General features: G+C 39.7%; 1 protein-coding gene across 4 annotated transcripts in view; it reads right to left on the minus strand.

Annotated features, from left to right (window-relative positions):
- PAPLN (papilin, proteoglycan like sulfated glycoprotein) overlaps positions 1-23,303 on the minus strand; it is an 86,856-nt gene that overhangs the window by 38,689 nt on the left and 24,864 nt on the right. For all 4 annotated transcript variants that reach the window (XM_034417717.3, XM_034417718.3, XM_087882372.1 and 1 more), the window contains 6 exons: positions 21,046-21,161; positions 14,138-14,198; positions 13,327-13,429; positions 5,919-6,049; positions 1,252-1,375; positions 387-467 (listed from right to left, as the gene is read on the minus strand). In XM_034417717.3, the coding sequence (XP_034273608.2) occupies positions 387-467; positions 1,252-1,375; positions 5,919-6,049; positions 13,327-13,429; positions 14,138-14,198; positions 21,046-21,161 (616 nt within the window). The remainder of the gene's footprint in view (positions 1-386; positions 468-1,251; positions 1,376-5,918; positions 6,050-13,326; positions 13,430-14,137; positions 14,199-21,045; positions 21,162-23,303) is intronic.

Below are 23,303 nucleotides of genomic sequence, written 5' to 3' on the forward strand. Positions count from 1 at the left end.
GTATTAAGTATGTTCATTGCCTTGAGTGATTTATAAAAATAATAAAGGTGGGATTAAAAATATAATAAAATAAATAAATAAACAACGGTGGATGGATGGCATACATGGGACTTTGATGGAGAAGTCATGAAGACTCTTGCTTCATGTAAAATGCACATACAGTATTATTGCAGGCATATTGTTGCAAATAGAACCTTGTTTCATAGCATACACCAATTGCATTCTATTAAATAAGCAGTTCTCCCATCTCTGTTATTAATGATACAATACCCAGATGATGGTACCATGTAATATTTCTGAATATGCAGATCCATATTGTCTTGTATTAAGTTATAACTAAATGAGGTGGTGGAAGTCATATACCAAGAGCAGCAACAACTTCTTACCCAGGAAGTTCCTGGTAGGGATTGCTTCCTTGATCCGGATACTTGTGGCTCCCATCGGAATGACAAAGATTTGATTGTAGCCTATAGGAGCAGAATAAATCAGCCAGAATAAATTTATTTTCTGAGACAGAATATAATAGAGAAGGAAGCCAGGGTAAAGTCACTCTTTCGTGCAGAGAAGCTACATGGGAAAAGATATAAATTTTGCTGTAACTACTTCACTGATTTCGAACTGTCTCCCTCCGTATTCATATTAGCCATAAAGTTACCCTTGCATGTAATTGATGTAATATGGCACAAGGCAGTGACATCAATGCATCACACTGCAGACATGCTACAGTAAAAACCTTCCTGAGTTACAGTTATTGACTTTAGCTTTAAAGATATAAAAAGATTAATAAGAACAATCAATCACATCTCTACCCCAGCCCCAGTCTAAAGTCTGCTACACCGGTAGTCTTCGACTTACATCAGTTCATTTAATGACTGTTCAAAGTTACACTGGCACTGCAAAAAGTGACTTATGACCATTTTTCACAGTTACGCCTTTTGAAGCCTCCCCACGATCATGCGATCAAAATTCAGATGCTTGGCAACTGATTCATACTTATGACCGTTGCTGTGTCCCCTTTTGCGACTTTCTGACCAGCAAAGTCACTGGGGAGGCCAGATTCACTTAACAACCATGTTACTAACTGACCAACTGCAGTGATTCACTTAACAACTGTGGCAAGGAAGGTCGTAAAATGGGGCAAAACTCACTTAACAAATGCCTCACTTAACAACAGAAATTTTGGACTCAATTGTGGTCGTAAATCGAGGACTACCTGTATTAATCTATGGTACCAAAACAGCGCGGCGGTACCTTTAGGGAGGTTGGGCACATCAAAAAGTCCCTTGACTTCAAAACAAGCTCTTCCATTCCCACCGCATTGCAAGCACTTGTCTTCCTTTTGAGAAGAATCCAGCATTTTATCACAGCCAACCGCCTGTAAAATAACAAAGTTCAAACAATCCACAGGTAAGATGGAGAAGTCCAGCTATCAGAAAATAGGAAGACAAGACACTTCATAATAAGGTTGACGACATATTTTTGAAGCAGTGGTTCTCAAAGTTGGCAACCTTACGATGTGTAGATTTCAACTCCCAGAATGCCTGGGGTTGAAGTCCACACAACTCAGTGTTTCCAAGTTTGAGAATCACTGCTTTAAAGCAGGGGTCTCCAACTTTGGCAACCTTGGCAACTTTAAGCCTGGCGGACTTCAACTCCCAGAATTCCCCAGCCAGCTTTGCTGAAGTCCGCCAGGCTTAAAGTTGCCAAGGTTGGAGACCTCTGCTTTAAAGGCTTCTAAAAAATGGGGGAAAGTATTGCTTGCAATTGTGAGCATCCATTTTTTTCTTTAAATTACTATTATTTGGATCAGATGGAACAGATTTTTAAAAGAAATAATAATAATAAACTGTTATGAAACTGATTTAAACTAACAGATGAGCACATATATAAATAGTGATTCTTCTTTCAAATCCTCTTAAAAAAAAAAAAAGAAGAATACTGATTTTCCCACTCAGAACATCTCTGGGGATATCAAGGCCAGGGCAACAGCAGCCATATGTTTCATAACTTTTCTCAGAATATCTTTCTAAAACAGCCTTGGTACCTACCAGCCCCGTGGGAGTTCAACATCAATACTTTCCAGACATTCGGCAGTGAATGTGTGTACTTAGACTTTTAAGCAAGTTTGCCCAAAGTCCACACAAATCCCAGAGTTATTTCCAGCACTGATATTTCAAAGGAGGTTGCTTTCAAATACACTGTGATATAATAATTGTAGGAAAGTCAACCCCATGGGGATATAACATGAGAGATTTAACTCAGCTAATGTTTGTGCAACCACTATTGACTCGCTAATAAAAATTAAAACATTGGGTTTTTTTTAAGCTAACTATTGATGTGGTTGCTTTAATGAAACTGCCGATTAGTCTCTGTAATTTGGTACTTCCAGAGCCCTCCTCCCACACCAGCTGCCCAAGCAAATAGCTTCTTCCTACATAAACATGTTCTTAGCAGAGAATCCAACAGATGCCTGGTGGGCAGAAAAGAGGGAGGGGAATTCAGAGGGACCAGTGCAAGTAATCCTTGGCTTATGACCATTTATTTAACAACAATTCAAAATTACGATGGCCTAAAAAAAAAGAGAGATTTGCAACCCATCCGCGAAGTTATGACCATTGCACCAACCCCATGGTCACATGATCACAATCTGGGCATTTAGTAACTGGCTCATATTTACAACTGTTACAGTATGTCTATGCAAGAGGGTGTAAGAGCAGATTTCCACATTTTGGAGAGAAAAGGAATGTAAAGCATCACAAAATATAGTTTTTAAACTGGAAAACAAGTCACTTCAATCCCTCTAGTTAAAGAGGGGCTGCTGGCAGGATTTCCACATAGGAACCAAACTATTGTTTTTTCTTAGTTTTGACATAGTAGTGAATCCAGCCATTATGGTTTTAACTAATGCATCATATTTGTTCCCAGTCTTTGTGGCTACTCAACAGCTTTATCTCCACTTGTACCTAACCACAGCAGAAACATGGCTGGCAGCATCCTTTTTCATTGTGTCCCCAAGATGTTGCCTTTTTCTCAACTCCTCCAGCCCATGAACGTGACAGGGTTAAGTCATCCTTCTCTGTGCTATCATTAAAGCACTCTTTCCTTCCTCAAATCTGCAAAGTGCGCAATACAAGGTCCGTGAAAGACATTATGCTTGGTCAGTCATTAGGCTAGAAGGGAAGTTTGAAGACTAAGAATTGTTTGATTATTGAATGCTGCCTAGAGTTGTGTTTGACGAGACGGGCGGCTATACAGATTTGATGAATAAATGAAAAATAATAAAATAGATGAGAACAGAGAAATATTTATTTAAGTGGATATGGGCTTGCCCCTTCCTCTTCCAACTCAGTCTTGTCTGCTATTGCCTCCCTAAAGAGTTTATTGCAGGCAAACTCTGCCCACAGCCAGGTGTTCAATCTTTATGGGCACGAGCTTGATGCGTTCTTCCATCCTTCCAAGGCTGGTAAAATGAGGACCCAGATTGTTGGGGGCGATATACTGACTCTGTAAACCGCTTAGAGAGGGCTGTAAAGCACCATGGACTAGTATACTGTATAAAGTAAGTCTCAGTGCTATTGCTAAAGAGTTAGATAGGAACAGTGCTGGGCTAGAAGATTTTGGTCTCTCTCCCTCTCTCTCTCTCCCTCTCCTTCCCTCCCCCCCTCTCCTCCCCCTTTGTATAATCATTTTGTTTATCGAAGAAGACAGGAATGCAGTAGAGTTGTACATTTTAAGCACTGGTTTCTTTTTGCATTTCTCCAGCAATCCTCTTTCTAGGTACCTGAAGTGTTTCCTGCCACAACCTGTGCCCACCTCCACAACGTGAGGATGCTACCATTTTCCTTGCTTTATGGGAGAGTGTAAAAAATGGTGGCTGGTTAACTGAAATGGTGATTGTTCAGGATGGTGCAACAGTGTCAAAGCTCTCTCACAGTGCTATAAATGCTACTCTGTTGTGTTTTTCACTCGCTTTGTGCAAGGCTGAAATAACATTTCAGGGGGCCAGTAGGATCTGCTCTTTGTCATTGCTTCCCAAACAAAATACAGAGGACTGCGTAAGTTGGCATTTGTGATCCATAAAAAGGAAGAGAGAGATATCCTGAAAAGGCACCCTTTGTGACATCAATTTATTGTTGTTGTTTTTTTAAAAAAAACTTCATTCAGTGCTTGTTACAACCACATGGAGTGGAGAGGAAGAAGCTGAGCAATAGTGGGATGCTGTGTTACACCCTTCCTGCCACAGTGCTTTGATTAGGAAATGTTTTTCCTTCTGGTTGGTTTCAGGCTTAAATGGGAAGGAAGAAGAACCCAAAAGCTGTACCAATAGCTTTGCCGTCAAGCCTGTGCACAAATAATTGAGACACTGTTTTGCAAAGGCAGGGGAAGCAAGAGAAGGGCCAGCAAAGGGGATAGCAAAATTCATGTTGGTTAAAATATGGGCTAACTCATGGATGGTGATTTCCCCCAGCAGTCAGGTCTGTTGATCATTTTCTGGTCCTTGAAAACCCTCTGGTGGCCAAGGGTGGAAGTTCAGGAGCTAAAAGTTTAAAATCAAGGTGCATCTGAGCTTTCTCCCAGGGGAAAAGAATGTATTCTTCATTTCTCCTCTGGCTTTGTTGTTATAAGATGGAGATCCACTGACACGAACTGTTTCCAGAAAGGCCTCTTAACATGCAAAGGGTCCAGACATCCTTTTCTTGCTGGCTGGGAGTTGAAATCCACACATATTAAAGCTGACAAATTTGAAAAACACTGTCCTACAGCATCTGGTACCACTTTGGTGGCAAGTAACAGCGCTCCATGACGTCATGCTGCCCACATACCACAGAAATGTCTTCGGACAGTGCTGGCTCAATGGTCTTGTAGCAGAGATGAGCACCATCCCTTAAAGTTAGCAATGTCTAGGAGAATAAAATCCTCAGGGACTCCTTTACCTTACAACATCTGAACTATAACCCCTCCCTTCCCCTCTCTGTTATCTCCCAGTCCCATTATGAGGATTTTAGATGCATACAACTCAATGAACACAAATACACTGTAATCCTTGCTCCTTGGCTCCTGTGAAATAATCTGTTAGGTCTGAATTTCCCTCAGAAGGCTACTTCTTTTTAATTTTATCCTGGTTTCTGACCATCCCTTGATTATTCTAGGAACTTCCAAGAGGCCAGGCCCTCAACCTGAATTATACAATGACTGGAAAAAAAAACCCACTCTGGATAGTCTAAAGGTGTACCTGATCATAATCAACAAAGTGCTGGAAGAGATGGGCAGGGGAATGAGGAAAGACTGAATTGGGGAAAGAAATATGGACTTCCTGTCATTTATAGTCATCTGTTGAACAGATATAAAGGACATCTTTGCAATAAAACCCAGAATAGAATTGAATTCTGTGAACAATATGCTGATATTCAGTAAACCACCAAAAAACAAAACAAAACCCCAACAGAAGACTCACTATTAGCTTTAGCTCTAGGGAGGGCAAATGTTGAAGCTTGCTGAATCTTGCAACCCCTCCTTTAACATGTGATGCCCCACCTGCTTAAAAGCAGCCTACACCATCCACCAACTTAAAGGCAGTTCTTGGCCAACAAAGCTCTCCTCACTCCTGATTTTGTCTGGCTTGAGATATTATGTGGACTCAGACTGCATGATTTATAGCATGTGTTTTAACGCTGAGCAGGTGGAGCGAATGCCATCAATTATGGCTTGGTCAACACAACTATTGTTCAAACAAAACAGAAAGCTAGTCATGGTATGTGAATATGGGGATCTCAGCTTAGTTTACCGAACAAATCTGTGGTAGGATAAAATGAGATAATTCCATATATGGTCTGAGGAAGTTCAGAGTTCATCTATGAGGCAAAAAAAGGCAGGAAACATGGCATTCTTTCTGAAAGCGAGTGAAGACAAATACATACGTGGCAGGTCCCTTGCACACAAACATCATTTGTCCCTGGTTCACAAGGAGTTCCATCAATGACGGCTTCTTTCTGCCTATAGTAGAAATTTTCTCCTTTTGGGATGCAGTTTAATTCACATTTATTGGGAGCTGTGAGCAAAATTAAAAAGCCACACTGTTATTTTGCTGTTTGAGTTTTATGTGTTGGTTTACTTTGATTCTTCTACAAATGGAGAAAAGCCAAACTTTATTAAGGTTCTCATACAGGCCAGGGTTTAAGAATGCTAATCCTGGAATAAGAGGTTAATTCAGGCTTGAATCAGACCTACCTTTAATTTGGACATGGACTGGAACAAGAATTGTTCGAAACATTAGCAGGTTTCATTGTATTCACACTCTAAGCCAGGGGTGAAATGCTACCGGTTCAGTCCGGTTTGCCTGAACCAGTAGTAAAAAAGGCTACTGGTTCGCTGAACTGGTAGTAAAAAATGTAAAAAAAAAAAAAAGTTCTGATGATCAGCTAAGTGATGCGCGATCATTGGAACTTTTTTTTCTTACTTTTTAAGCAATTTTTTACTACTGGTTCTCTAGAACCGGTAGTTAAAAATGCTTTTAAAAAGTAAAAAAAAAGGCTCTGACGATCACATGCCACAGATGATCACCCCCCTGCACGCTGTTCTACTTATCTTCCCAAGCCTCCTTTTAGTGTGTACTGCATGCGCGTGTGCCCGCACTTTGCATTTGGTGCATGGTGCGCAGCGCACATGCTCAGCCAGCGAACCGGTAGTAAACCGGTTCAGATTTCACCACTGCTCTAAGCCATAATTCTTTTGGTTTGATTTTGGTATGGTGTATTGTGCAAATGCAGCCAATTGTGTTTTGTTCAATAAACAGGATTCAGTAAATAGTGACAAGATGGACATAGTTCATTTAACTTATGGTTAATCAAATCACAAACTTACCTGTCATATTGTTATCTTTTGGACTAAGCAATTTTAAGCAAAGCTGAGAAAGTAAGGTAAAAAAAGTAAGCAAGATATAGCAATTGAAGAAATAAGATGAGGTAAGAAAAAGAAAAGTAAATGCAGCTAAATTAGGATAAAGTACATCAACCCCATTTCTCTAAAGTTATCTTTGAGAACCACTCTTACAGAACCAGGCCAGTGGTGAAATCCCAATTTTTTTATTACCGGTTCTATGGGCGTGGCTTGGTGGGTGTGGCGTGGTGTGGCGTGGCGTGGCATGGCTTGGTGGGCATGGCAGGGGAAGGATACTGCAAAACCCCCATTTCCCCCCCCCCACTCTGGGGCCAGCCAGAGGTGGTATTTGCCAGTTCTCCGAACTGCTCAAAATTTCCGCTACTGGTTCTCCAGAACCTGTCAGAACCTGCTGGATTTCACCCCTGAACCAGGTCTATAGATCAATTTACATACTGCATTTTGTTTTTTTTAAACTCATCTCTCCTTTTGGGGGGATCTCATTTCAGCCACAACTTTTTCAGTGCCCTGCTTTCCTCCTGATACATTCATTCTTCATTCATACATTTTTCAATTCATTCAGTCTCTCTAAATATTGACTGGCTTGCCTTATTTACTCTTATGATTCTCCTAAACTCCACTTAGCATCAATTTTAATGTTTTGCATAAACAAACTCAACATGGTTCTGTAGCATCATTCATACATCATTTATTTCACTCTATTCCAAGCACTTTCACTATCTCCTTTTCTTATGGTCACTTTTATCAATTCTATTGGGAGATTAATCTGTCTTCATATTTTTTTTAATATAGGATTTGAACTTTCTCTTCATGCAGCCATTCTTCCATTCTAGTTCTTTCATTTCTTTCCTTTCCTCTGTGCCTATTTACCCGTTATCCATTCTTGACACTATCAATGTGCCATATTCAGAATCTGTCATCATTGTATCCTTCACTGTTCTCTCATTCTTCATCGTAAGTGGAAGGGCCATTGCAATCAGATTGCACAAAGGCACTATGATGGGGTGGGGAATGGCACCAAATTAAGTTTTCAAAATCTATCCCCCATTCCAACTGCATCAGCTAACTCACATCAGATTTAACTTCTTCCAAAACAAATGCTATATATCGTTTCAGAAAAACTATAGGTATTGCACAATCTGAAACTATGAATGCCCCTAACATCTTTCAATATGCATATTGTCACAGTTCTGGGAAACTCAGCCTAACAAATATGAGCTGTGGCAAGTCTTGCAGCAACAAAACAACACCCTTCCACCATCAAACTTATTCCAAACTTCCTGTCTAGTCTTAACCGCTATCCTTAACCGTTTCTCAAAAATAGCAAGTAAAATGATTATGCGGAAGGGGTGGCAAAATACATTTTGTGCAAAGGTGCCTTACAGATTGGTGGTGGTCCTGATAAATGAACATATCAGTCATCCTTTGGAATGCATAGAATTCTGTTCCATGAATAGACATATCATTAAAGTGCACACTGAAACAGACTTTTTTCTAAGCAGAAATTAACCAATCAATCATCATTCCCGTTCATTCTTGAGTCTTTGAAAAGCCCAATCACTTTTTCTGTACTCACATGTCTTATCCCACCCAGCCATTTATGTCAGCTAGCAGAACAAATCTTTCTCTTGGATTGCATTCATTCCAAGCATGGCACATTTCCCCTCCCCCAAACGCATCTCTGGTTTTTTCATTATCACCATTCACTAGAGCGTAACATGCAATTATCAGCAAAGTATCTCCGTTTTGTGAAGACATCCACAAGAATCAAAATGAGACCAATTCATATTTTCTGACATACATTTAGCCCTTTCATTCATAATTAAAACTCCCCGTTCATTTCCCTGCATGTATTAATGAACTCTACTCCACAAGATCACACCATTTCTACTTAAATATTTTATATCCTTTCCCTTTCTCTTATTTCACAAGCATACAAAAAGATCCCCCTACTTTCCTTTCTTTCCATTTGTTGATACCTGTTCTTTATCATTTATTCCTCTTCCATTCCATGTTGTAAATTTCCATTCCATTCCATTTCATTTATTATTATAGTTATCAATATAATGGGCCCATGCATACTGATCCCTGCCACTCATCATGGCTTTGGTTAGTTGAGGCTTCAATGTAGCATTTTTTATGTAAGACTACTGGTGTGTGCCAACCTTCCTCATTTATCAGCCAGAAGACTCAAAGCCAGGAAACCCCTACTGGCACCTACACAACATCTACCCAACAACTTTAAGCATCCAATGGAAAGCCAAATGGGTCACTGAACACCCAAACATAGGAAGACATCAATGACCCCACAAAAAAGGCTTTGAACTACCATGTCAGCAATGGACAATCCTGAATAGGATTCACATCTCACAAGGCATCTAGTGGGACACTCTGTATAAATGGGGCATAGTATCCTTCCCTCATTTTGACTGCAGGTCCCACGTCAAGCTGTAGATCACACCATGACTGGCTGCAAGCTGAGGGCATATACTGATCCAGTATCTGATGTTTTTTTTTTTTTAAGTATAAATGATGCTGCGCTTCAATGGTTAAATGGCCTAGACATTGATATTTGAACATAGATCTTTTCAACATTTATATTTTATTGTATTTTACTAGTCTAGGTGAAATATGAATATATATTACTCATCCATGTAGGATATGCCATATGCTGAATGAATGAATGAATGAATGAATGAATGAATGAATGAATAAATAAATAAATATGTAGGACTTTTCATATTGTTTTATTTGAATATAACATTATGATTAATGATTCTTAAGGTTGCCAACCTGATCTTAAGGTGGACCAGGTTGGCAGTCTATGTAAATTGCAGGATGCCTTAGCAATAGTGAGGACAGAAGCAGTCAGTTTTGAGACATTGTGGTCTGTATGGTTGCAAGTCCAGTCCAGTCTCTAACAGGCTTGTGATATTCTGTGCATGATAGGATCTCAATTATAGAAATTCCCTTGCAAGTTTAGTAGTTTGGAATGTGCAGGGGGATATAAAATCAATGGAATGGCATATATAGTGGAAAGTAGTATATAGTGCTTAGTGGCAGATAAGGATGACCGTGAAGATTTTCTAGCCAACCCACAACTTTAACCCATTTTTCTGCAACATGAGAAAGGAATATTGAAGGACCATGTGCTGTATTTGTCTTTGATTGGCATGGGAGAAGAGCAATGTATTAAAAAAATTACATTCAGCATTTTTCCCCTAATGATCATGTTCTATTACATTGGCCATGAAGAGAACTTTTTCTTCCAACTCATAATTAGTCTGCTGTCCATCTTGATCACAGAGCTAAATATTTTTATCTACTATGAACTTTGTCAGAGGAGAACAGACTTTATTTGCAAAGGGAACCAGCCAAACAATTCACAATCAGATGCAAAAAAACCCTTAGAATTCAGATTATTGTCAGGTTACCATATTAAAAATTTCTAAAGTATGATGAAATTTAGAGGAAAAACTGCTATGGAAAGTTCAGTGTCTTCATTGGCTTTTGTTGTCTGAGTCAGTGAATATACAGCTAGGTTGTGATTAAAGTGGGTTTCAGTAATGCAGTATTAGAATTAGTGCAATCATAAAGTGATACCTAATATTGAGCCAGCATTTAGTTATGCGAAGTACAGTTGTGGTTACTGGATTTTAGATACTGCTACTTGTTTATCTCTGGTGCTCAAAATGGACAAAATAAAGATTCCTTTCAATGAAAACACTCCAAACTCAAAAAAGTGGCTCATTATTACATTACATCAAAAACTGGGTGCGACTCAGGGGTGAAATGCTCCTGGTTCGGACCAGATCGCGTGATCCGGTAGTGATGGCGGCAGATGGTTCGGAGAACCGGTAGCAAAAATCCCTCCCCTCCACATGCCCAGCTGAGCCACATGATCATCAGAGGCTTTTTCTTTTTTTTACTTTTAAAAGCATTTTTTCTACAACCTCTTCCGACGAAAAAATGCTTTTAAAAGTAAAAAAAAAAAGCCTCTGATGATCGTGCGGCTCAGCTGGGATTGTCAGAGGCTTTTCAAAGCATTTTTTCTTGCAACCTCTTGGCTGTAGAGGTGGTTAAAAAATGCCTTGAAAAGTCTCTGACCATCCCATCTGAGTTGCCTGTTCGTCAGAGAGGTATTTTTTAAAAAGCCTCTCTGACAATCCCAGTTGAGTTGCCTGATCGTCAGAGAGGCGTTTCAAAGCATTAGAAAAAATGCTTTGAAAAGTTAAAAAAAAAAAAGTTGGCCACACCCACCCAGTCACATTACCCCCCCAAGCCACGCCCACAGAACCCTAACCTAACAAATTTTACATTTCACCCCTGGTGCGACTGAAATATAATCATAGCAACTCTAAAATAGGATGAGATTTTGGAATGCCTGAATTAATGGTATGGAGGGGAAATAAAAATGTAAAGTTGCGTCATTTTTTGTGTGGTTTGTAAACAGCTACAGGGAGTAGAAGTGTTTCAGTGATAGAAACAGAACATCTATAAAGACTGAGGATTGCAATCAAGAGCAACAGTCCTCCTAGTAGAGCAGACACTGAGACAAAAGCTTTACATTTAAGAAAGCAAAAGAAAAAAGCAATGAAGTGGAAGAATCATTTAATGCAAGTCTTGGTTGGTTTGATCAATTTAAAAATTGAGTATTCTTACCTTTAAGAATGGTATTTAGAATTTTTTCTTTTTATGTTTCTTTCTATAGCTATTCGGTGATTTTGCTAACCATAAATTGCAACTAATGTTTATCCTTTACTGTAATATTGCATCAATACACAAATACAAACATATGATTAAATATTTTCATTGCATATTTCCATAAAGCTGGAACCGTTTACCTTGATCTCTATAGTATATATAATAAAATACAATAATTATACAATAATACTGTATATATGATATATTATCCTAGAACAGTAATGGCTATCCTTTTTGCCATCGCGTGCCAAAAGCGGGGGTAGTGGGGGGGGAATTGCATGTGCGCATGCCCACACCCATAATTCAATGCGCCCCATCCCCCCACGCATGCACGCATGACCCCCCCACTCTCCCCCCGCTTTTGGCACATGATGGCACAGTGGGCCCAGTAGGCTCATTTTTTGCCCTCCCCAGGCTCCAGAGCCTTTCTAGGAGCCTGGGGAAGGTGAAAACAACCTTCCACCCTGCCAGAGACCCTCCGGAGGCCTGGAAACAGCCCATTTCCTGACTTCCAGTGGGCCCGGAAGGCCCGAAAATCAGCTGGCCAGCACACACATGCGTGCTAGACTGAGGTAGGGCAACGCTCGCATGCCCACAGATATGGCTCTGTGTGCCACCTGTGGCACCCGTGCCATAGGTTCGCCATCACGGCCCTAGAATAATAATAAAATATAAATTCTCCTATTTGAACAGTGGGTTGGAATAGAAGGCCACCAAGGTTCCTTCCAACCTTGTTATTCTATGTTCTACGTTCTAAATATTACTTGCAACAGTGCAAATTTGAATAATGCAGCTATTTTGTGGGATTCATTATCTGCCCTAATTGAAACCAGCTGTATTCCAAATGAGTGAAGCCAAATTGAGTGATTCCTTTACTTTTCCAAATTTCTTCGCTGATCAGTTTTATCCCAGGAATTTTAAGAATTAGAATACAACCATGCTTTTCTCTTCGCCATTTCTCTACTCTGTTCCCCCTTTCTGTGAACGTATCTTTTATTCTAACAGCAATTTTTTTAAAAAATTAATTTTTTACAATTTTACAATGATATTTGTAAACATTGTTGGAAGAAATATCCTTCTGGGTTCAGCTCCAAGTGGGGAAAAAGACACTGTAAACATGGAGACTGCTTGGAAAGATGGTTTAATGGTGGACAGGATCACATGGCTTGAGTTCCTGAAAGGGGCAAGATACAGCAAGTCCCCGGGTTTTATGCTCGCTCTGGCTTTGAACTTCCTGGGCCCCCATAAGAGTATCCTGATTGGTTGTCAGATTCCCAGGGTGTGGGGGTCTTAGCTAGCCTTGCGGGCTGATGTTATCTTCCCAGGTGCCATGTGGTGAGTTTCTGTCCTAGATGGGTCCTATTGTGTTGCAGATTATGGCCCATTAACACAGGAGTGTGTGTGTGGGGGGGGGGAGGCAGGAAGCTGCTTGTCTTTTAAAACATGTTTCTCCATTTCTCATCCAGGGAAATATAATATTCTGCCTTTTTAATATTTCCTAAAATATTTCATTCTTCTAGGAAAGGGGTGGATGCTAACTTCCTACAACATTAAATTACTGATATTTGTTAAAATCTGTTGTTTATTAAACTGAAGGACAGGTTAAATAATAATTTAAATAACTGTTCCCAGATAAGAAATCTCAGCAAATATTTTCCCCCTTTCCCCCCCCCAAATTTTCTGTCACCTTCTACAAAGAGTCGGCAATAGGAATCAATAAACTACCTCCATAGTAAGGGAGCCACTTGTACTTCTTCCCTTGAAATTCTGTCCCATCAAACTCGGCACACTGTTCTGCTCGAAAATCTCTGGAGCCCTCAGGACAGTCCTATAGAAAAGAAGAGGAAAATCTAAAATAGAGGACATGTTGAAGCAAAAAAGCCACTGATTTCAAAGAATACTCCAGAGTTTAGTTTCTGTATTTTCCTCCAAGTGAGGATCTGCTGCTTATATGCTGCCTTCTCTTATCTTTTTGTTGATTTATTGTAATTTAGCCTTGATACTATTGGCTATTTCTTAAACCATTGTTTTTTTCAGCAGGCTTGGGGATCCCTTAGAAACGGGGAGCTGCAAAAGGATACACTGGGTGGGTGTTGGTATATTCTCTCACTGTCTTATTTATATTATTTTAATGGTTGTTCTGGATTTGTTTTCAACTGTTTATTTTAATACACACCACCCAGAGTCATGTTTAAGTGAAATGGGCAGCTTTGATAATTTGATAAATAAATTGCTTTGATTGTTATGAGCTGTTGTTGTGTGTCAAGCAGTATACTAACAAACAAATAATTAAAAAAAAAACCCAGAATATCTTCAGCATGCCACTAAAACTAGTAGGGAGTAGTGAATGCATTTTTGGATCAAAGATAGTTGGGTTGATATTTATTTTCCATTATTAAACTGTCTGGATGATTTTGGCTCAATCATCTAGTTCCATAAAATGACTGAAATTATTCAGATTTCCAATTCCCATCCATTACATGCTTATGATAAATGGATAGTTATATAAATCTTAAGAAACAAACCAATATATTACCTGAATGTTGCATGAGCGATAACTTTGGGCTGGTCCTATGCAACTGGATCCACCATCTGTCCTGAAATACACAATAACAATCAGCAAAAGCTTGTAAATGATTAGTGATGCCCAAACCATACTTTGCCAGATCATTTTTAATATTTCTAACAAGGAAGTAGTTGCCAAGAAACTTTCTTCTGCTCCATGTCTATGGAGATTCTCAGTCATCCAGGTCATAATTGTCCCAAAGGTGCTTTTTTCAAGAGGCAACTGGACATTCTGGTTTTTCTTTGAAGACATTATGCTTCTCATCCAAGAAGTTTCTTCAGCTCTTTGGTCATTTGCTTTCTTTTAGCAAGTCATTAAGGTCACCTGGAGATTTATCAGTGTCATCAGGGTCACCTGAGTGATGCAAATGGGTGTGGAGCCTTCTTGGAACTATTGAAAGGACTGTGTTGTAGTTTCTTCTGCTCCCTATTTCTCCAAGTGGTAGGAGTTAGTTACAGTTGAAAGAAGTGATGAATTCATATCCTTCTTTCTTTTCTCAAATATTCACTTAAAAAATTAAACTGAATTCAAATTCTCCCTTCATTAAAATAATTGTCTATGTTTTCTGAACTGACAATTCTAATTGGAGCACTGTTTGTTAATTTGTAATGCAGGATTGAACCAGGAGAATTGTGAAACTCTTGGATAGTTGATGCTATCCAAGTTTTGAAGTAGAACCAGTTCTGTCAACTCCCTCAAGATACTGTATATCTTATGAATTAGTTCAACATTCAGGCTTAATGTCTATGGAGATTCTCAGTCATCCAGGTCATGGTTGTCCCAAAGGTGCTTTTTCAAAAGGCACCTTCTGGTTTTTCTTTGAAGATGTTTCGCTTCTCATCCAAGAAGCTTCTTCAGTCTTTGGGACAACATTCAGGCTTCTTTCTCTTTATCTATAGACTATGCAACAGAGACAATCAATCAGCCTGAAAGAGAACAAAAAGACTCCAGCACTTCTTCACCAGTAATCAGCACCCAGATCAGCATAACTCTAAGGTTAACTTCAGACCAACGATCAAGTAGCTTCTTCAGCCCAATCAAGAAACTGCCAAAGAGCCATCAAACTAAGCAGACCAACGGAAGAACCTCTAAGACCTCCCCAACCCACACAGACAGGCAAGTCACCAGAATATAAACTGACAGCAAACAGCACTCCTTCAAGCACTGATGATGTTACCTAGTTAGGGTAACTTAACTTCTGCAAGAAAACAAGCAAGCTTAGAGAGCATCAAGGACCCCTTATTTCTGTTTTTCGGGAAGAGTAGTAACTCCTTCTCAGTGCACCAAACTGACAGATAAAGTGTGATTTAATTGTCAAACTTTTTACATTGTGACTTTAGTCACACAAGAACTTTATTCTGGAAGCCTTGGGTAACATTTAAATAACCCAAAAGAGTGGTAAAGTGATCTCACTAATATATTAACCATAAAGAAATGCTGCATAATTCATTCCCACCCATAAAATCTGAGCAATTTAATCTCCAGCCCAGCCATTTGGGAATGGCTTGTGAAATTGCACTCCTATTCAACTTTAAGCAGAAGATGCTGCCAAGTAAGGTTTTCAATCTGCAAGTACCTTGACTCATGACAGAAGCTTAAAAGATATCAGGACTGTAAATCTCTATATGTGGCAGAATGGGGTAGAGTTCCTATTTTTTTTCCTGACAAAATTCATTAGTGAACAAACCACTAGGCCCAATAGGATATGGATCACAATAGAATCCTGCTGCATAAAAGCATGTTGTGCAAAGTGAACAATTTCTAAATGTTGCCATCAGGTAAATTCACTGCAGTGGGAAGTACACAGTTCGCTTCAGGGAAGGGATGGTGTAATTTCCTCTGATGCCAATTTTGGCTGAAAAGGCAGGTGAACACATTGGAAAGAATTCAGGTTTGTATGATTCCTGCACGTGCAAATCCTACTGAAGTCAGTGACACTTACGGCAAGAAAAGAGAATTTAGAGCCACACCTTTGGAAAATACTCTCTCAAATCTATGGACTTTTCTTGATACCATGAGCCTTTCTTTCTTTGGCCACACAACTGGGAATTCTGGATTTGCTGTTCTGACATATTTGTAATCCTTTCCCCAAACTGGGGAAGGCTGATCCATGTTTTATTATAATAAGGTCATAGTGATTACTTATTGGACAGGATCCAAAGGACTTTCCTGAAGGCATCACTTGTGCTATGGAAAAATTGATTTTTTCACTTAACAGATTGCCTACAGTATTGGTGGATGTAATGGCATCACTCAAATATTGGTCCAATAATAATAATAAGAGGATCAGAAAAATAATACTCTTCCATGGACTAAACAATGATTATAAGCTTTTGAGTCATAAAAAATATTTTTCTGAGTTGGAAGGTCAAAGTTAGGCAAACATCTGGTACATCTTTGCTTGCTGAAAGACTGGGAAAAAATTGACCCAGCATTCCTCTATATTTTCTAAAAAGTTCATTTTTAAGGTTAATTTTAAAATTGTTTTTCTAAATGTATTTAGGAATCTACTGTTCAATTATCAGAATAGGGAAATGCTCGTAATCTCTTTAGTATTTCACGCAAGAGCCTCTTCTCACAACAATATCTTATATGTATGTGTGTGTGGTGTGTGTAGCACACTTTCACAGACCTGATTAAACCAAATTTATTACTTTGATTACCACCACCAGATGGAATTGCAGTTGACTGACTAACCAAACTCAGAGTGTGGTCCTCAATGGAACTACATCTACATTCAAGGAAGTATTCAGTGGGGTATTTCAACATTCTGTCTTGAACCCAATGTTCTATAGCAGCTTCATGTAGACCTACATGAAGGGATTGAAGAGGCACTCATCAAATTTTTTATTTTTATTTCTCATAAACATATTTACATGTACAGTCATTTATCCACCATTTTTCATTCATCTTATCTTTTAACTTTCATTTTTAACTTTTTACTTATTCGGGGCTGCTCTTTTACCATTTACCCTTCTTTATTTTGCCATAACCTTTCTTCTCCTCCCCTTCTCTTTCTTCCTCTATCTCCTCCTACTTTCTTCGTTCTTCCTCTCCTTCTCTTCCCCCGCTCCTCTCTTCTTCCCCCCTTCTAACCTTCTCTCCTACTCCTCTTTCCCCTCCCTTTTCTTCCTCTCCTTTTCCCTTTCTTCTCTCTCTCTCTCCTCTCTTTCCTCTCTTCTCCCTTCCTCTCTCACTACTCCTTCCCCTCTCTCTTGTTGTTTCCCTTTTCAGTTCAATCTAGAATGATATTCGAGCAGCCCCGATTTTCTATTTATCTCTATTCTCATTTCAATTTCTTATTTGATTAATATTTATATCTATTTCATCATTTGTGTACATTTTTATAATAATATCGGGGCGGGGGGTTAAAAGAAGCACTCATCAAATTTGAAGATGGTACACCAAGCTGGATGGAATTGCCAACATTTTGGAAGATAGACTCAAGAGTCAAAAGAATCTTGATAGTCTTGAGCATTGGACCCTATCCAACAAGATGCAATTCAGTGGTGAGAAAAGTAAGGTTCTGCACTTAGGGAGGAAAGCCAAATGCACAGGTATAGAATAGGCAACACCTGGCTCAACAGTAATACCTGTGACAGAGTTTTAGTTGTACTGGTGGACTACTGCTTAAGTAGGAGTCAGCAGTATGTGTAGCTGACAAAAGAGACAATGAATATCCTAGGCTGTATCAACAGAGGGATAGCATCAAGAACATGAGAAGAGATAGTATTGGTCTACATTGCACTAGTAAGGCCACACTTGGAATACTGTGTCCAGTTCTGATCACAATACAAAAAAGATGCTGAGGTCCTAGAAAGAGCGCAGAGAAGAACAAATATAATAAGAGGTTTAGAGGCTAAATCATATGATAAATGGCTAAGGGAACTAGCTATGTTTAGCCTAACAAAGAGAAGGCTTAGGGCAGTGATGGCTAACCTTTTTGCCATCGCGTGCCAAAAACGGGGAGTGCGGTGGGGTCGCACACGTGTGTGCCTACACCCATAATTCAATGTGCCCCACATATGCGTGTGTGACCCCCCCCAGGCTCCCCCCGCTTTTGGCACGTGATGGCACAGTGTGCCTGGTAGGCCCGTTTTTTTGCCCTCCCCAGGCTCCAGAGGCTTTCTTGGGGGTTCCCCCCCCAGAGGTCCTCTGGAGGCCAGAAATAGCCCATTTGCCGACTTCTGGTGGGAACAGAAGGCCCGTTTTTTGCTTTCCCCAGGCTCCAGAGCCTTTCTAGAATATTAGGGAGGGTGAAAACGGCCTTCTCCACTCCCCCGGAAGCCCTCCGGACACCAGAAATGACTCGTTTGCCAACTTCTGGTAGGCCCGGAAGGCCCGAAAATCAGCTGGCTGAGCTGAGCTCACATGCCCACTGATACGGCTCTGTGTGCCACCTGTGGTACACGTGCCATAGGTTCGCCATCATGGGCTTAGCGGGTGACACAATAGACATCTTCAAATACTTGAAGGACTGTCACAGGAAGAGGGGGTTGGTTTGTTCTTTAAAGCACCTGAAGGCAGGACAAGAAGCAATGGGTGGAAGCTGGTTAGAGAAAGAGCCGACCTGACACTAAAGAGAAACTTCCTGACACTGAGAACAGTTAGTCAATGAAACAGCTTTCCTCCCAAAGTTGTGGGTGCTCCGTTGACAGTGGTTTTTAACAAAAGATTGGACAACAATTTGTCCTGGATGGAATAAGAACTCCTGCCTTGGGCAGGGGGTTGGACTAGAAGACCTCCAAGATCCCTTCCAATCCTATGATTCTATGATTGCAATGGAAGCAATTTAAGCTCTGAAACACGTCTTTTTCTTTCTATAGGTAAGTAAACATATGTCTCCCTGATTTCAAATAAATGAAAAGAAAGGGACACTCCGTGGTTAAAAAAAAAAAAAGCAACACCCCCCCCCCCAAACCAGATCTTTCTCGCAATGTTTACAAAAATAAAGCAAGGAGATCTTCAGACATGTTATTATTGAGGGACTTGGTTTTAAATTCTCTGTGTGTGCAAATTTAAAAGGTTAAAAAAAAAAGGACAGAGAGTTGACGGCAGAGACCTTCATCTAGAAGGCATATCTAGTAATTTCGCAATACCTTAGAACAAACTGATTTTTAAAAAGCATTTGTTATGTTAGCATTCAACACTTTTAATGTCTGGCCTTGTTTATACAAGACTAGTACATATCCTCCAGAACATTGCAACTAATGGGTGTAGCTCTGCCTGCCCTAGCACGCGAGGCTCAGGCATTTTTATTACTACATAGATGTAACATCGAGGCTTTTGTTAGTGTCTTCAAAATGCCATGCTTACAATGTCTCTCCTATGTCTACAAACAAAGCAGCACTAACCCAGAATTTCAGTTTGTAAGCCATCAGGAGACTCTTTCAGAGTTTAGATCTGGTGATGATAAAGATATTTATACCTGGAAGAGCCATAAACAATTTCCAAATTAATTTCCCACAATGAGACTGCAAGGCAAATTAAAAATGTATAATTACAATGGTATAAACCAGTGATGGCTAACTTTTTCCGGATTGAGTGCCCAAAGCATGCGCCTGAATTCCCAAAATGCAATGTGTGCGCAGCCCCTGTGCATGTGCCCTGCCCCTGCACACGGTCCCCCGCATGCGCCCTGCCTCCCCATATGCGCTGTCCCCACGTGGGCCCCTGCATGCACCCCACCCCTGCGCATGCATGACAGAGACCTGATGACCAGCTGGCCGGTGGGAGGCATGCATACATGCGTGGCAGAGCTGAACTGGGGCAACGGCTCGTGTGCCCACAGAGAGGGCGCTGTGTGCCACCTGTGGCACGTGTGCCATGGGTTCGCCATCACAGGCATAAACAATTTAAAAATAAATTTTAATTATTTAAATTAGAATTTTTAGGCAATGTTGACAATCATGCTCATTCTTGGAAAGTTTGGTGTGAAATAAATCAGAGAAGGAAAACATGAAAAAGTCTAGCATCCTGATGGTGAGCAGGAAGCTATTTCAAACCTCACATGGGCATTGACTTGGGAAGCCAGCAAATCCAAATTGCTGAGGAAAAAAATAAATGTTTTTGTGCTATCTTCCCAAATAATCAGTTTTCCTCCTCCATCTCTACCTTTCTCCTTTTAACAGAAAGGTAACATCTGCACAAAACCATTGATCCTTCCAGGATATTGCTGATCTCAAAATTGCCAATCTTGAGCAAAATTCAGAGGGACTTTCCAACCTAAAACTGTGGAAATATAGTTTATCTCAAGTCCATTTCTGCCTCTTGTGGCCAGAATCAAAATAAAAGATTGCATCCCATTATAAATTTTGCTGCTATTAACTTTGAGTAATGTTGATTGTTCAGAGCATTGTAATTGTAATCCTTTCAACAAAACCAATATTGATGTTAATACCTTGTTCCTTTTCAAACTACTGATGGGAGGAGAAAGACGACAGCTTACCTAAAGATGTCTAATGGCTTGGAGCAGAGGCTAAATCAAGTTACAGATTGATTGATTTATCCAAAAAGTTATTGATCAAGAAAACATAACCAGTATGCCAATAAGGTCATTACTGACCTTATTAATACCAAGATATTAATTTTTTAATATTAAGTTGATGCTTACATCCCCCAGTTCATGTATTTCATTCCCATGTCACTTCTTGCAGTCACCCAGATATTGGGTTAAATATAACCCAAGCAAGCACCATTAGGAACTCAACAAGACAAAAGCATCTCCCATCAAATAAATAGGCAACTTTTGGCCACAGAAATCTGCCTAATGTTCATAAAACTCTTCTTAATTTTCCATACAAGATCTGTTCTATCCTTTCTTGTAAATGATACAGCTTAAGGAGTAGAAAACTGAATTGTAAAGGAAGAGTTATTACCTCCGTGAGTAGCAGTGCCTTTGCCGAAGACTGATGCCTCCACCACAACTCCGACTGCATTCACTCCATTCTCCCCAACTTCCCCAGAAGTCATTTTGCCTCTTTGCTTTTCGAGCCTGTAAGAACAATTCATTAAACAGCAAGAGGGTCAACATTTTGGAATCTTAAAGATACTTTCCAACAATGCGATATAGTTGAAGGACAATGACAACACCATTTGTCTCATCCCTATTTTTGTCTCTCAGTGGTATGGCAAAGAGCAAATCTCTTGTGACAATGGCATTTGCGCGCACTTGAAATGGTTCATCTAGGTCTAAGTGCTTCTATCCATGGTCAGGAAATAATATGCAGCAAGTCACAATCTATCCCTCTTACAAGTGAGAATCAATTTGTCCTGTAGACTTTTCCATATGCACACATACACATAGGACAGAGAGGAGGGGAAATATTTATCATGTTTCAGTTCAAAAAAGAGTCATCTATCTACCAATGGATAGTTGAAGAAAGGTACAGAATTCAGAGAATCATCTATTCTTGATTACTTTTGCAAGATCTATGGGCCTTTCTGGGAATCTGAAAAACAATTAAAACAGTGAGCTGGAGTGTCTATACCAGATTATCTACTAAAGTTCTTTTTGACATTCTTTTTGTCAGCCTTCCAAGGTAAACAAACTTGGAAACCAAAGATATGCAAGCTGATATTACTTTTAGTATAAGCTTATAGCAACAGAATCTTGCAAGTCTGAATGTGCTTCCCTCCATTCCCCCTTTTTCTTCATGAGAACTAGGGAGGAACATGTCTGAGACATTTTCTCAAATTACATTTCTGGCCTGGACTCCGATTTTTTTATCTGATCCTTGTGTTGGTTGCAACCTTTCCTCTTGTTCCTTAAGGTTATTTCTGCTGCTCATTACATTTACGAAGTATTTATGTGGCAACTTAAAGAGGATTGAAAATTATATTTGAAGTCCAGCCATTCTTTAAAGAATCTGGTTTATTCCGCTAGCATTCATAAGTAAATTCTGTTCTTTTCATTTTATGAAGTCCACAGTGGACATTTTCTCCCTTGATATGTCCAAGGATACTCAAGTCAAGGAGAGTAATAATCGATGAAAGATTGAGCACATTCTTCTAGAAAGAGATTTTCAACTCATGGTGTCGTCTGGCGACTCCTAGGGAACGGACTTTGTCTGTGGGCACACCTACCTTATGGAATCAACTCCACCTGGAGCTCCGGGTGGCCCCTGACCTGCGCTCTTTCCACCGTGACCTTAAGACATGTTTATTTCGCCAGGCTGGATTGGACTGAAGGGGTTTTTAAGGGGAGTTTTAATGGTTTTTAACACTTAATATTGATTTTATCTGTTTTTATTGCTGTGAGCCGCCCTGAGTCCTTTCCGGACTCTTAAGCATATAAGCTTAATAAATAAATAATATAATATAATATAATATAATATAATATAATATAATATAATATAATATAATATAATATAATATAATATAATAATATAATAATATAATAACTGTAAGGGGGTGCGATGGCTCAGCGGTTAAAGATGCTGAGCTTGTCAGCTGGAAAGTCGACAGCCCAGGTTTGAAACCTGAATGCCATGCAACAGGGTGAGTCGCTGTTACATGCCCCAGTTCCTGCTAACCTAGCAGTTCAAAAGCATGCAAATGAGAGTAGATAAATAGGTACCACTTTGGTAGGAATGTAACAGTGTTCTGTGTGCCTCAGCATATAGTCATGCTGGCCACATGATCATGGGAATGTCTTAGACAATGCTGGCTCCCTCTGCTAAGAAACAGGGATGAGCACCACCCCGCCCCCTAGAGTTGGACACAACTGGACAAGGGAAACCTTTATCTTTACATTTATAATAACTGTAATAATAATAATAATAATAATAATAATAATAATAATAATAATAATGAGCCATGTTTCCTCTTTATTTTGAGAAATCCCAGAAAAACACTGGGTCCTGTCCAAACAACTTCATGGTTATAATTAAGATCAACTCAGAAGGGTCTATGGGGGGAGGAGGACAAGTGGGGGTATATGTGAAAGGTCCAAGAATCAAGAATGATACATGAAATTACTTCTGAATAGTTCTTTATGGTTCTCCTATAGATAGAAATCTTGCCAGCCTAAAGCAACTATCTGCATATTAGATGCACCCTGTGAATAGCCTTTTCCTGCACACCACAGACTCCAAGCTCCAATGTTTTTCTTTACTCTCTGGAAAGAGCCTCCTCC

The sequence above is a fragment of the Pantherophis guttatus genome, chromosome 1 (assembly GCF_059756535.1).
Source record: "Pantherophis guttatus breed Tessera chromosome 1, ASM5975653v1, whole genome shotgun sequence".
In the NCBI taxonomy this organism is placed as follows: domain Eukaryota; kingdom Metazoa; phylum Chordata; class Lepidosauria; order Squamata; family Colubridae; genus Pantherophis; species Pantherophis guttatus.